Here is a 16012-nt window from a genome sequence, read left to right as displayed (position 1 = left end):
TTCTCCATTCTGTAGCTTGCCTTTTCATATTGTTGATGGTTTCCCTTGCTGTACAAAAGTTTTTTAGTTTGATGTAGTCCCATTTGATTATTTTTGCTTTTGTTGCCTTTGCTTTCAGCGTTAAATAAAAAAAATCATTACAAAGAGCAGTGTTATGGAGCTTACCATCTATGTTTTCTTCTAGGAGTTTTATGGTTTCAGGTCTTAGGTTCAAGTCTTTAATCTCATTTTGAGTTAGTTTTCGTGTATAGCCTAAGATAGTGGTCCAGTTTCATTCTTTTGCATGTAGCACTCTAATTCTCCCAACGCCATTTATTGAAAAGACTGTCCCTTCCCCATTGTATATTCTTGGCTCCTTTGTTGTAAATTAATTGAATACATATGTGTGGGTTTATTTTGGAGCCCCTTATTCCATTCCATTGATCTGTGTGTGTGTTTTTATGCCAAAGCCATGCTGTTTTTTAAATTACTATAGCTTTGTAATATAATTTGAAATCAGGAAGCATAATGCCTGCAGCTTTATTCTTTCTCAAGATTGCTTTGGCTATTTTGGGTCTTTTGTGGTTCCACACAAACTTCACAATTGTTCTATTTCTGTGGAAAATGCCATTGGAATTGCACTGCATTCCAATGGAATAGAACACACTGAATTCCAAATGCACTGAATCTGTACAGTGCTTTGGGTGGTACGAACATTTTAACAATATTAATTCTTCCAATCCATAAGCATGGAATATCTTTCCATTTATTTGTTTCTTCTTCAATATCTTTCATCACTGTCTTATAGTTTTCAGTGTACAGGTCTTTCACCTCCTTGGTTAACAGAGTACCCTTTTCAGGTACGAGAAGGCTCTGTATAATAAGGTACATGCTGATTAAAGGAGTAAAATATGTGTATACCATTTGTGCCGCACCTTCTATATTACGTGGTATGTTAAAATGTTTACTTTTTTCTATGACATGGATTCTAAACCTTGGCCGATAGATCGCTATTATATAATGATTAGTTCATTACAATGTTCCTATTTTGGTGCCCAGCCTAGCCTTTGTCATCTACGTTTGAGAAGCCAGAATAGTTCTTAAGAGCTGTTTCACTAAACTCAGACTTTGCAAATCAGTTAGGACAAGATTGAGACCTTGGAGTACGCCACTTCTTTTGAATAAAAAAGCATTTGCATTTCAGCATGTTTTATTTTTTATGTTCAAAGAAGTTACAGAGGCAACTGGCAAATCACAAATAGTTGTTGGAAAGCAGGTGAGCCAAGTACCTTGCCGTAGAGCTAATGTTTTCTTAGGTTTTTCTAGGTTCCAGGAAGCTATGAGTACAATCAGAATCATCACTTTCATAAAGCTTCATCATGGCATGGAGCCTTAGTACCACCACAACTACCGTTTTTGAAAGAACACTCTTTGTCTGAAGTTGCTTGAGTATCTCTTGCATTTTCTACAGCCTAGATACTGAAAACACAAAATGCCACCTTGGGGATTCAGTCTAATTTTTTTAATTAAAGATAATTGTTTACCTTCAGTAATTAAGTTTTATTAACACATCTTATTATTTTTTAATTATCATAGTTAAGTTTTATTAACACTATTTTTATACTGTATTAAAGTGTCCAGTGTGAGCCTCAGGACATGTAATATCCACTTTGCTTGCTTCTCACACCTTCTCAGGTCTTTTTTTTTTTTTAAGTTTTTTTTTTTTTCTTTTAGTATGACTGCTTTAAGTCACAATACAGTATTGTAATCTATAACCTCAAGATCGTACAGCGTATCTCTAGACCCTATTCATATTGCATCTGCTTCAGGTTTTTACTCAAATGTCATCTTCTCAGTGAAGCCTCCCTGGCCACTTTATCTAAAATTATAGTTCCCCACCCACCTCCTCCAAATGCCTGACAATACCGGTCTCCTTTCTCTGATTTACTTTTTCTCCTCAGAACGTATCACTATATACCATGGTACATTACATACCTGTGTTCCCTACTATAGCTCCATTAAGGGATTTTTATCTTTTCTACTGCTGAATCCTCAGTGCCCAACACCACACCTGACATAGAGTAGGCTTCCGATAGCTGTTGAATCAAAGGACAGACACCCAGCAAACCTTGGATTTCAAATGCTTAAAAAATTTTTAAACTCTCAGTCATTTCTCAGGTCTCTTTTCCTCAATAAACATCTCTTATATTAAAATTTTGTTATGAGATTCAATGGGAAGGGGCACATTTATGATGTAATAGACAGTTCTTCGCATACTTGCTTAAGTATGCTAATGTAAAGAACTGGCCAACAACTTAGTCATTTTTAAATTTCTTTAAAGGAAAATTGATTGTTTAAAGCAAAAATATTAACAATGTATTGTGGAGTTTATAACAGTGTAGATGTGAAATGTATGACAATAATAACACAAAGGACTTTACAAGGAAATGCAAGCATTTTGTTGTAAGGACCTTAGGTTAAATGTTACATTATTTTAAGGTACATCATGAGAAATTTAAAGATGCAGACTATAAACCCTAGAGCAACTTCCAAAATTCATAAAACAAGAGGTATAGCTCATAAGCTAATAGTGGAGATAATATTTAAAATATCAAATCCCAGAAATCAGGAAAGAAGAAAAAAAGACAAAAAACAAATAGAAAACAATGGGCAGATATAAATTCAACCATACTGCTAATTAACTGTACTAGAAGTAAATGGTCAAAACATTCCAATTAAAAGGCACATTGTCACAATGAATAAAAAGCAAGGCCCAAATACATCTTGTCGACAATAAATGAGCCATAAATATAAAGATATAAATAGATTAAAGATTATTAGAGGATGGAAAAAGATACACTAATCTTAAGAAAGCTCTAGTGGCTATATTAATATCAAAGTAGACTTCAGAATAAGAAATATCACCATAAATAAAGAGAACATTTCATAATGATGAAAGAGCTAATTCATCAAAAACATAATTTTAAATATACATGCACCTAACAGCTTCAAAGCACACAAAGCAAAAACTTACAGAGCTGAAAAGAAATTAATAGACAAATCAACAATTATTGTTGGAGGTTTTTAACATGCCTCTCTCTCAGTAGCTGACAGAGCAAGTAAATAGAAAATCACTTAGGATACAGAAGATCTGAACAATGCTATCTTCCAATTTGATTTAATTGACATTTAAATAACACTACTCAACAAGAACAGAGCAATATTCTAAATGCATGTAGAACATTAATCAAAACAGGCCACATAATAGGTCATAAAACAAATCTCAACAAATTTTAAAAGGCTAAGATTGTACAGAGTATATTCTGTCTACAACAAAATTAAATTAGAAATAAATAATAGAGAGAAATCAGGAAAATCTTCCAATATTTAGAAACATAAACATCATATTTAACTCATGGATTAAACAGAAATCACAAAACATCATATTTAACTCATGGATTAAACGGAAATCACAAAAAAATTACAAAGTATTTTCAACTGAATGGAAATAAACATACAAAATGTCAGTGTTTGGAAATGCAATTAAAATAGTGTTAGAGAGACATGTATAACTTTAAATGCTTATATTAAAAAAGTATAAAGTAAATAATCTAATAAGTTTCTAAAGAGGCTAAAAAAAAAAGAGCAAATTAAACCCAAAGAAAGTAGAAAGAATGGACTAATAAAGAGCTGAAACCAATGAAATAGAAAATAAACATAATCAAATGCTTATTCTTTGGGGAAAAAACTCAAAATCAATAAAATGGAGAAAGCTCTAGTTAGACTGATCAAGAGAAAATGAGAGAAGATACAAATTACCAATACCAGGAATAAAAGAGAGGACATCACTGCAAACTCTACAGAAATTAAAAGGATAATATACAAACATTAAAAACCTTATGCCAATAATTTGACAAGTTGGATGAAATGAATACAGTCCTTGAAAAAACATAAATTACCAAAACTGACACAAAAAGAAACAGAAAAACCTGAATCTCTCCATATCTGTTAAAGAAGTGGAATTTATAACTAAAAACATCCCCTCAAAGATTCTAGCCAACATTTAAAAGGAAATAATACCACCCCTACATGTACTCTTTCAGAAAAATGAAGGCACTAAAACTAAAGAAAACTACAGGCCAGTATGCCTCCAGATGAAAAAGTAGTACATCTTGGCCAAGTGGGGTAGGGCACCTAAGTTAGGTGCTGGGCATATTTATGAATAAAACAGCTAAAACTCTTTCTCACATGGGCACAGCCTTGTGTGAGACGTTGTTACCGATGTAGGGACTAATGCCTGGAAGACTTATAACTTGCCAGAGGACACAAAAACAACATTTGGATCCAGATCCCTAAAATTCTAAACCCTGTAATTCTATTATACTATACTCCATATCACCCATCATACTTTGTACTGACAATCTCAGGATTTTATGAGAAATTTTTAAAATCCTTGGATAGAATGAATATTTTTAAGCATCTATGTACCAGACTAGGTTTTGTGCTTAGTACTGAAATGAGAGTTCTAATGCCATAATTACCATGGCACTTAGAGAACTGTCCTTTCAGTCCTATGGTAAGAGAGTCCCTGAAGCAAAAATGTGAAATGGTTACATAGCAATGATTCTCAGCAATTTTCTAGTTAGTTTGATTTGATTTTTTGATAACATTATTTACTTCTTTTCACCATTTCAGAATTGACTGTACTAAAAATACATGTTTCTTGTTGCTTTTGTTGTGGTCATCCATGTACAATGCTTGGTGTCAGTCTATTTATCTCTTGTAAAAATAAAATACAGTGTGTGTGAAAAAAAAATAAAAATAAAAATACATGTTTCTTATAGACATTTTAATAACACATGTTTTAAAGAATACATATATTATTATACATATTACTACTAATATCTAAATTTTAGTCAGAGCTATCTTCTCTGGGCTCAGTTCTCCTCTAACAGAAATACTTTCCTTTAAGAATATAAATTTATGGAAAAGGAAAAACCACTATTAAATAAATATAATAAATTTAAAAATTTAAAAATTAATTCACATTTGTTATAATTTAAACCACATTACTTTCCTATTACTCTGGTCCTTTAACCCCTTTGTATTAGTATTTTCTTTGGTTTTTGTACTCTAAAGTAATTAAGTAACTTGCTTAACCACTGTGCTATGTTCAAGAGTGCAAACTTTCAAGTGACAGACCCAAAGCATTTATAATGAAAAAAGGTGGAGAATCCAGACAGGAACACAGGTATCTCTCTTAACACCATGTTCTTTTCAACAGATTGATATCATCAGCATATATTTACATCTACACATAGCCGAACTACTTACCTGATTATGTGCATTAATGTTATAAGTTACTCAAAGAGTACATACTAGGTATTATCCTATTTTGCAATCCTAAATTGTGGTATTCTGATATTGAATTTCACATAGCAGATGACAGAGGACCATTACAAAGTTCTGAAGATAAGTAGCGGCTTTCATCATTTATTCACAAGACAGAGGCAATGAATACCAAAAGGCTATACATAAAAACTAGAAAGTTAAAGATGACTCATGTTAACAAAATAAAATACATATAAGGTTAATGATTAGTGAGTGTAAGCAGATAAAAAACACTACAAAAGTAATGCACAAACATATAATTTTTATTATATACCTAAGAGACTGTCAGTAAGAAAAATAATACAATATTGCTTCCTATATTACAGCCCTATAGTGATGATATGTAAAAGTTTAAAAGTACTAAGGTAATAAACAAAAAATATTTTATACTATATAGGTGACAGGCTGAGTATGATTCTCTTTTTTAATCAGAAGCTTAAAATGGCCAACAAACATGACAGATTTACAACCTTCTTCCTCATAAAAGCAAAATGAAACCTTTTTGTCCTCATCCAAATTACATGTTATTATTTGGGACTGCAAAGCTTCCTACTTTCTTTTTTTGTCTAGTTATGCATCTACGCTATTACTCTGGAAATATAAATTGCAGTTTTGCTAAAAAATAAAAAACTATGAGCTCTTCAAAGAAAAGGTTCAGTTTAAACACAAGTATAATTGATAGTTAATATTTTCATAGTTTAAATAGTCAGGTGAAATACAAATGACTCACAGCCTACTTTGTTTTATGGAAAATACAGAAGTATGTATTCTTTACATTTTATCTAGTCACACTAACAACTAGCAAAGTCTTCAGTATGGGAATACCAATCTACTCATGGACAACATATACGATAATATGAACTAATATAAAAGTGTTTTGCAGTGGTAATCACAAATTGTTCTTTTCAGATTTTATAGATTAAGAAGCCTATGGCAAACTATGAAATGAAAGGAGTTTTCACATAAAAGCTGTATGTCAATCCAGTACAGTTTATTTCAAATAAGTTATTTTATTGATTTCCTAAGACTATGCATAGTATTCAAATCTGTGACTGTTATTTGGAGGTACTGTCACTTGGCTGATAAATACTCTTAAGAAAATTTTGACGGGGTTGCCTCTTAAATGGAGGTCAATGCTAAAACTACAGCAGCTGCTGCCTCAGGAGACATACATATTTAAATACAATTTAAGAGTTCTAATCAATCACAGAAGTTCTTACATGGTTTATAGTTCTTTCTCTTTCCTGGCTATTGCCTCTTAGTCATGTCACTGGTAATTAAAAATGTTATCACTTCAGAGATAGGATAATAACAGGGAAACAAACTTCAAATATACTGGTGGTGGTTGAAATTAATTTTAGAATTCAGTTTGTTCTAACCAATGGAGGAGAAGGCTAGTCTGAATAAAATCTGCATCATTTAAAAAGCAGTATTATTACATTTTAGGTACAATGAATCACTCTAAAGACTTGCCTGATGGTAGACCTACTTTTACGTGAGTATTAATATGTGCAAATAAAAGCTCTTTGTATTTTAATGTGGCTTATTTTTTAATAGAAATAGCGATGTCTCATGAAATACTGCTTAAATTATTCATCTGATTAGCTAATTCTTCAGAAATAGGTAAATTTTAACCTAGCCCTTATCAAAAACAGAAGAAAAAAATGAATAAGATTCCATGTGTCTGAACCCAATTATTACAATTCATCCTACTTAGTGTTCAGTAAAATTAAAGACAAATTGGCTACTAAATGCTTTCATGTCATGTTTCTGATAAAAAGATAGTTATAAATAAATGCATTACGTCCCCCTTACCAATATGAGCTCTGTCAGATATGATAAGCCTTTTTTCCCAGCCTTCCAGACCTAGAGGGATGGGAAAAAAAGATACATTTAATTGAACATTTTGTATAATAATTTTTAAATCTTAATTTCCTTAGAAATACACTGTTTAAAAGTGTTTTTCACCAAAGTAGTCATTTTAGCATCTTTTCTTCTGCATAGGAAATATGTTTAACAAGAATTTTCTCACCTGTCATTCATCATACAAAGTCATTCACAAATTCTTTCTAAATGTTTTGCTCTAAAAAGCTCCAAACTCAAGCCAGCCATAGCCACATAAAATACTTTTAGGAATCCAAAACAGAAATGGTAGGAAATATCATTTTGTTGGGGCGGGGGGGGGGTGGGGGTGAGGTTCAAAGCAAGGGGAGAGTTTTGAGAAAAGGGAGTTAATTTTGGGTATGGCACCCTTTCCCAAAAGACAATTATAAAAAGTGTGATTAAACAAAATAATAAAATGTTCTAATTCCTCCAAAGTACTATCAATTACTGCACTTATCACACTGAATTATAAGAAGATACGTGTGTCTCCCCATTTAAGTGTGAATGCTTGAGAGTAGGGGCCATGAATTTTCATAGTATGGGGTCTGTCATCCAATAAATGTTCAAGAAAAATGATTGTTGAATGAATAAATAAATGAATCTAAATATTTTTCTTTAAAGAGAGTAACTTAGTAGGCTATATGCATTCTAAGGATAAGCCACCGAGCCCTATTTTCAAAATTAGTATTTGAATAGTAAAAATTAGTTGTTAATTTTGATAGTATCCGAAGATTTGTTTTACAAACATTCCTTATAGATGAAAGAAGTTATTAAGCCTCCCCCTCTATAGCTGTTTTTGACATGTAACACATATGTATTCTAAAGTTTGCTTAGGGAATATTATAACAAAATATTACAAAGAAACTCAATAAGTAGATTCAGCTGGGTTAGTAAGCCAGAAGGAAAAAGAGTAGGGCAAAATTGTAAAGGGGATGAAGGACAGCAGAGAGCAGCAAGGGAACCTCAAGGTGACCAATTAAAAAGGCAGACACAACACACAGGTAAAAATGCAGGGAAGACAACAGAGATAATAGCAAGACAGGATTCTGTGAAGTCAGATTTAGTTGTTAGGAACACTTGAGGATGGATTGCTACTTTTAAACGTGAAAAATAAACTTTAACGATGTAATAGAATTTAGTTCTTTAAATATGAGCTAAGGGAGAGCTACACTAATGATTTTCCTCAATTGTGTATCATTTGCATTGCCACATTCCCCTCAAACCCTAGCAAGGCAGCCAAACTGAATGTAAACAGACTTCTAAAAATCCAGAAGAGATTAGAAAAGGCAGGAAATCAAGTCCTTTTTTTTTTTTTTTTTTTAAAGATGGAAGTGGATACATTGCATAGAAGAAGCATTTCCCTCATTTAGGAGGCAGGGACCTAAAAAACCTCTTTTGTCCCTGGGTTGTAGTAACCAAGGGAGTTCCAGATCCTCTAGGAAATGAGACTAAAAGTGTACAAAATGGGCTACAGTGGCTTTCTGACTGCCTTAAGCTAATTTTTGGCTTGTGTAGATGTGGCTGCTAATGAGCACAAATGACAAAATGAACTCGTGAATTTCCTAGAGTTTTGCCACTAGCATATAGTAATTCTAGCTACCTAAAGTTTGCAGACGACCAATGTGTAAAAAATCAGGACTTACACAATGACCTTGTTATGTTTGTCTTTTGTTTAGAACACTGATTACAATGAATAAAATTTAATAACTGACATTAAAAATTTTGTCCTACAATAATCTGCAATTTTAAAGTAGAAGACAAAAATGTTAAGTTTTTCTGGAATGAGAGCCCAATAATACTTTATTAAAAAAAATAAATAACTGGCTGCCAGACAAAGCAGACTCATTCTTTCATACCTTTTCCTTTTTGAACATTTTTTTCTGCTTCCTCAAACAATCCAGGTAGATGAATTACCACACCATTTCCTTAAAAAAAAAAACCACAAATAAGCAAATCCCAAATTTAAACATCTATATTTATAATATAGACATACATCTTCAATAACCCTTTATCTAGAATAGTAGAAGAGTGAGGCACTTTGATTAGTAGGACATTCTAATTTATCAGGGAGTTACCACAGAAATGATTCCAAGTTTTAAACGGTAGTATAATGTAAATACATAATAGAACATAATACACAGAATATAAAACAGTAAAACTACACTCAATATAATTTGAAATTTCTTTGAAACAAAGTGAAACTATTATTTTGAAAGAAACTAGTTATATAGTTTTAGGCAAATTGAACCAGATCACAGTCTTTCAAATTGGGGACTCAAACCTATTAGTGGCCATAAAATCAATTTATTGGGTTGTGATGAGCATTTTTAAAAATAAAAGACTAGAAGAGAAAATATCAGATTGCATCTTATGTTATAAGCGTTCAGAATCAATCCATGAAACACAGACCTCTTGTATTTCTTACTATGCTTCATAGTGTTTGGAAAACTGATTTGATGATCTAACACTTTGTTATACAATTAAGATTGCCAATGATCAGAAATAAATGCAAAATAATCATTCCAAAAAAGTATTAGTGCTAAATGATCTAAAAGAGTTGTAAAACAGCCAAAGTTAGGTATATTCCAGAAGGTACCACTGTCAAGATTAATAAGCAATCAATGAATCATTTGATTAGAGATTAAATAAGTTTATATTATGAAAAATAAACACTATTATCAATTGGGGGAAAAAAGTCCCTAAGTTCAGTTTATATACTTACCAATGAATGCAGTAACATTAGGATTAATTATTCCACTAGGTAAAAGATGAAAATCATACTCCACAGAATCTACAACAACTGTATGGCCAGCATTATTTCCTCCCTGAAATACAAGATTGGGAAAAATGAACCTGACAATAAATATGACAAGTAATATATCTCCTTCCAAAGTGAATTAATGATCTCCTGCTAAAATGTCAATAAGGCAACCCAAGTATTTGCCATGAATACTTATGCTTTACAGGCTTTACAATAGTTTGTCTATCCTCTCTCCTCTCCCTACTTGAATGGTTATTCCTAACAGGATCTGGAAATTGGAGAGTTCAGGTTTCTGGAAGATAGGAAGACATATCCCTTTTTATTTTATTTTATTTTATTTTTTTGGCTGGGTTGGGTCTTCATTGCTGCATGCGGGCTTCCTCTAGTTGCGGCGAGCGGGGGCTGCTCTTCGTTGGGGTGCACAAGCTTCTCATTGCGGTGGCTTCTCTTGTTGCGGAGCATGGGCTCTAGGTGCACGGGCTTCAGTAGGTGTGGCACATGGGCTCAGTAATTGTGGCTCGTGGGCTCTGGAGCGCAGGCTCGGTAGTTGTGGCGCACAGGCTTAGTTGCTCCGTGGAATGTGGGATCTTCCCAGACCAGGGCTTGAACCTGTGTCCCCTGAATTGGCAGGCAGATTCTTAACCACTGCGCCAACAGGGAAGTCCCATATCCCTTTTTAAAAGAGAGAAAAAAGTGAACAAAGTACAGGGAACAATTAGTTTGTTATTCTGTTTCCGGCACTATGTAGAACATGTAGCAATCTAATTAATTTTCCATGATATTTATCTTAAAAAAATCCTTAAAATAGAAAAATGTATCCAGTTACCCTAACTTGATATAAATATTCATATAATTCTCATTGTCCTAAGAGTGTGTCAAGCAACTTTATGACCTAAAATTATTATTCTTACATGGACTTATCAACTAGGATATCTCCCAGGTAAATCCCTCAAATACTGGTTATCCTGGAGAATAATTTTTAAATTTTACAATCAGTCTCGTGAGTTTGGTTAGTGACCGATTTCTTGAATCTGCTCATCTCTGGCTAAAGTAATACACTGGGTCAAGGAAGCTCTAAAGCTGAGAATCACAGCATAAACCCATGGTGAAACTTCCACTCCATGAAACAAAATGTGAAGTTGAATTATAAAAATTAGGTACAAAGGAGACTGAATATTAGGTGACCAGATAATATTTCTAAGTTTAAAAAGCATGGGGAAAAGACACAATTTGATTATGTTTAAACTTCTACACAATACTAGCAAAAATTTTAAAATAAACAGCAAACTAGGAATATATCTGAACAAATAAAAGGTTTAACAACATCTTTGTGGGACATTTTAAAAAAAAAAAAAACAATCAAAATGGTATCTCCTGAGGATGACTAGTTTAACTTGATCGCAAGGCTATTTGACAAATGTATTTTACTTACTTTTACCATCATCATCATGAATTCACAAAAATGCCAGAAAAATAGGTCCTGCAAAAAAATCTTCAAGAAAGCAAACACTTATTTACACTGTGTTTTGCACTGTACAGAGCAAAGAATTCCTTGCTTAAAGACTAGTGTATGTCGTGTAAATTTAAAAAAAAAAAAAAGACTTGGTGGTGGTGGCCTATAGTCCACAAGATAAAAGGTAGATGACAAGACACAGGAAAGACAGAAGTGGTAGTGTTAAGCAATACCTCCTTCACTTGATACCATCAAGGCAACAGGTGAATATTTTTTACTATTTATTTTTTGTAGGCAACATCTGCATATGATACAAAAGGCACAGAAGGATGCACAATAAAAAGTGAAGTCCTTCCCATACTCCACCCTCCCCTTCCGTGGTACAAGGCTGCTGTTACCACCAGCTTTTTGTGTCCTTCCCTAAGTAATTTTGCATATACAAACACATATTTATACATTGTTTTATTCCACCTATACAAATGGTAGCAAAGATACACACCTGGGCAGCTTGCTTTTTTACTTAACATATCTTGGAGCTCATTCCATAACCTTGTAAACAGAACATCTCTTTCAACAGCTGCACTACATTCCTTTTTATATGGACACATAATTTATTAAACTGGTCCCAAAGAAAGGCATTCAGATTGTTTCCAACCTTTTGTCATTATTAACAATGTCGCAATACACTTCCTGGTACACACTTTACTATTATTTCACACTTGGCAAGTTTATCACCAATCCTGACAGAATCTTAAAACATATATTACATAACAAAAGAATATATTAAAAAAAAAAAAGAATATATTGATCTTAACTTAAAGTCTTTTTTAAATAACCCACAGGACAATTCTTACTTGGTTTTTACGGTTTTCCTTTTACTCTATCCCTCATACCAATATTAGCCCTTTTATCACAACTTTTTATGATTTAGGAAACGTCCCCCAACTTTTCAGGAAAAATCTTTTCAGCGTATGAAGCTCACTAAAATTTCCTCAAATCCTAGGAAAGTGTTAATTTGTTATTATAACTATTTACTCTAAATTGTTATAAAACACTAAATTTAATGAATTTGTATTAAACTGTTAATAGTATTGATGACTTTGAGACAAACAACCAATAAAGCATTATTATTTAAGCAGAACCAGTTTTCTTTTTAATCCATCATTTGCTTAATACAAAAAACAATCTACTCTGTAATTTTGATGTAGACCTTTAAAGTAAGTCTCCTTTACACAAAGTTATTTTTACAGATATACTAATCATTTGGTGAAATAATTATTAACTCGGTTGTTCTTGTGTGTAACAAAGCCTACTACTCTCTTAGATAATATCTTACCAAGACAGGAAGTAATGATGGAAAGATAGTGGCTGATATGTTTGTTTGTTTGAGGCAGGTGGTTGTGATTGGTGATAAATGACTTGAGGGCGATAAATTGCTTTAATTCTTTGAGTTCTCCCAAGTTTACATACAGGTGGTGGTTCAGGCTGGAAAAGTTCAGCTGCAGAAGGCTTGAAATCACACTTTAGTGAACAGCTTGCTCACTCAAACATTAACCAAGATTTTTCAATAACCAATGTCTTATTAAGGATTACTATATGGTTTAAATCCCATTGAAATTGTTTGACTGAGTAGGAAAATATGGTTAAATAAACCCAAGAATAACCCTAAAATTTTCCTATTAAGGAGTTAGGGGAGAAAATGTAAGTGCTTATTAGTATATTCAGTCACTAGTGCCCTAAGAGGGAGTTGGGGTATAATAGCTTCTAATCTTGAAACACTCACTGTGCAGAAAAGAGTCCTGAGGTGAATGGAGAAGGAGCTACTCACAAGGAATTTCTTGACAAATTGAATCTACATATATAAAATAAGTTTGAGTATAGGGTCATTTCACCAAAAGCCCCAGATGAAGCTTCAAATTTGAAGTGCCTACTTGGATGCTAACCTAAAATACTTATAAATTGTGTGGAATATACAAAATTCTTCTTGGGAGCTCAGGAAATTGTCCTGAAACACAGGTCCATGGAAAGGTCACGTTATTAGCAGATAGCAAAACAAAGAAGTTTCAATAGGACCACCACTGCCAGCCTCACCCAACCACCAATACCCACTACGAAGTTACAAGGGCAGATACAGTCCTCCCTCCATATCCACAGGAGATTGGTTCCAGGACTCCCACAGATACCAAAATCCACAAATGTTTAAATCCCTTGTATAAAGTAGCGTAGTACTTGCATACAACCTACGTGCATCCTCAAGTATACTTTAAATCATCTCTAGATTACTTATAATACCTAATACAACGTAAATGCTATGTAAATAGTTGCCAGCATGGCAAATTCAAGTTTTGCTTTATGGAAGTTTCTGGAATTTTTTTCAAATATTTTCGACTGATGGTTGATTGAATCCTTGGATGCAGACCCCAGGGATATGGAGGGTCAACTGTACTCTGAACTGCAGGCTCCCACATTTGTGATGGAATGCTTCTCACATGTGCAACTCTATGTAGTATGTACCAAGATAAGTAGCAAGGACATATCTGTTTAATTATGCTTAACAATTCTCCTAAGTAGCACTGGGAAGGCCAGATAAATGATGGGAGATAAATATATCCCTATTTCTACTGATACTTTTAACAGATTCCCCAAAGCAAATTTGGTAAACTATCCTCCCAGATACTAATCACACATTAATATTAATTAATATTAATCACATATTAATAGTTATACATAACTATTGCTATACATAACCTCTTGCTGCTTTGGTAAATTCCCATAACACTTATGATCCCACTCATTCATGCAGCATTTAACAAATATCTCTAATTATCATAGCTGTATATTTTATACTACTTAACTAAAAAAACAAATATGTTCAATTAATTGTTATACAAACAAGGAGCTGTGGAATAGTAATTAATGCTGTTTTCCAGATCAATTATTATCAATAGAGAAAATATTTCTTAATGAATCTCAGATATCTTAATTTTTGAACATTTTTAATTTTAAAATATCCCATCTAAAACCCCAAGAAACAAACCAACCAGTGGAGCCCAAAAGTGGCTGCATAGTGTGTGGGAAGTCTCTTTGAGGAAAAACCTAAGTTTATAATGCCTTATATGACATTTTTTCTTATATTAAATAACAAGAACAAATGTAAAATACAGTGGGGATAGATGTGAGACGATCTTTAAGTACAAGGGCTCACTACTTCTTCGCTTCCCCCGCAGTGACCAATAAAGTTCTATGACATTGTTAGTACTCATTTGATATGGACTGATTAATTTTAGAAAACAAAACTCTACAAGTCTGAGAAAATAAAGCCATTCTACTGCCTCCCAAAAAAGAATAAATGCAAATTAATAGTACTCAAGTAAAGAATATATCAAAAAAAAAAGAAATCCAGTCATCCAATCAGCACTCGCCACAATCACAAAAACATCCCCTAATTTGGTGTTTATTTTACCTATTTTCTTTGACCATTATTCTTACATTAAGATTGAATGTAAATATTAAATAAGCTTCCTAATGACCAGGAAAAAACTGTATCTCATTGAAATAAATCAGAACATTACGATGGGGGCGGGGGGAGCAGAACTAAAACTCTGTGTTCTCAAAGGTGAAGAGCAAAGTTTCTTGTATGTACTTTTAGTTTTTAAAAACCAATACAGCTAACTCTCATTATTTTAATTATAGTTAAAATAATAAAAACCTATTTAACACCAAACATTCTTCCCTCTAGAAAAGCACTAGAGGTCTACAGTGATATTAGAAAACAGTTTACAAATGAGAATCACCCTGAATTAATGTTTCCTCATTTCTTAATTTTCCCATATGAAATTAACTGTAGGTCAGCTATACCTTTTGTATGTTCAGTCCCTCTGCTTCCCTTCTCCCTCACCCCTTACTTTGTAAATCATAGTAATCATCCCCTCTGTCCACAGTAATTGATCCAGACAGGGAAACCCGATCCAAGCTTGAGCCAATCAAGCTCCTCTCTCTTGGGAATTTGATTTTCAAAGTCAGAGATGGCTATCACCTAAGGGAGCATCCTAAAGAGAAAGGCTGCCAGTTCTGGCTGTTAAGATCCCAGGAGCTGTCTGCCTTTGTCTCAGGCCACTCTAAGGTTTAGGCATCTTCGTCTTCCTTTAAACATATTGGCATTTTGCTTAACACAATCTCTTTCCATTGCTTGCAGACAAAGAATCCAAATGATTCACAAAACAAACTCATTGCAACATGGTATGTATACAGCTGGCTCTCTAAGTTCACATCTTGTGCTAGTAATAACTGAATATAAAATGATTAACTTGTGTACACCTGAAACTAATTGTAAATCAACTATACTTCAATTAAAAAATGATTAACTTCTAAATTTTAACAGTTATGCTGTCAAGAACCTCTAAAACATGGTACTGCAGGATACAGGGATGATATAATATTATTTAGTATTTAGTTATTTTGTAACTGTTCTCTTAAATATCATATAAGGCATTACAGACTTATGTTTTTCCTCAGAGACTTGCCACACAATATGAAGCCACTTT

General features: G+C 33.1%; 1 protein-coding gene across 1 annotated transcript in view; it reads right to left on the bottom strand.

Moving 5' to 3' along the window:
• ADSS2 (adenylosuccinate synthase 2) overlaps positions 1-16012 on the bottom strand; it is a 39396-nt gene that overhangs the window by 16313 nt on the left and 7071 nt on the right. The window contains exons 2-4 of the mRNA XM_061185396.1: positions 9977-10079; positions 9111-9179; positions 7186-7236 (exon numbers count right to left, since the gene is read on the bottom strand). Of these exons, the coding sequence (XP_061041379.1) occupies positions 7186-7236; positions 9111-9179; positions 9977-10079 (223 nt within the window). The remainder of the gene's footprint in view (positions 1-7185; positions 7237-9110; positions 9180-9976; positions 10080-16012) is intronic.

Source organism: Eubalaena glacialis, chromosome 3 (genome assembly GCF_028564815.1).
Source record: "Eubalaena glacialis isolate mEubGla1 chromosome 3, mEubGla1.1.hap2.+ XY, whole genome shotgun sequence".
NCBI classification, from domain to species: domain Eukaryota; kingdom Metazoa; phylum Chordata; class Mammalia; order Artiodactyla; family Balaenidae; genus Eubalaena; species Eubalaena glacialis.
This window is presented reverse-complemented; position numbering and strand designations above follow the sequence as displayed.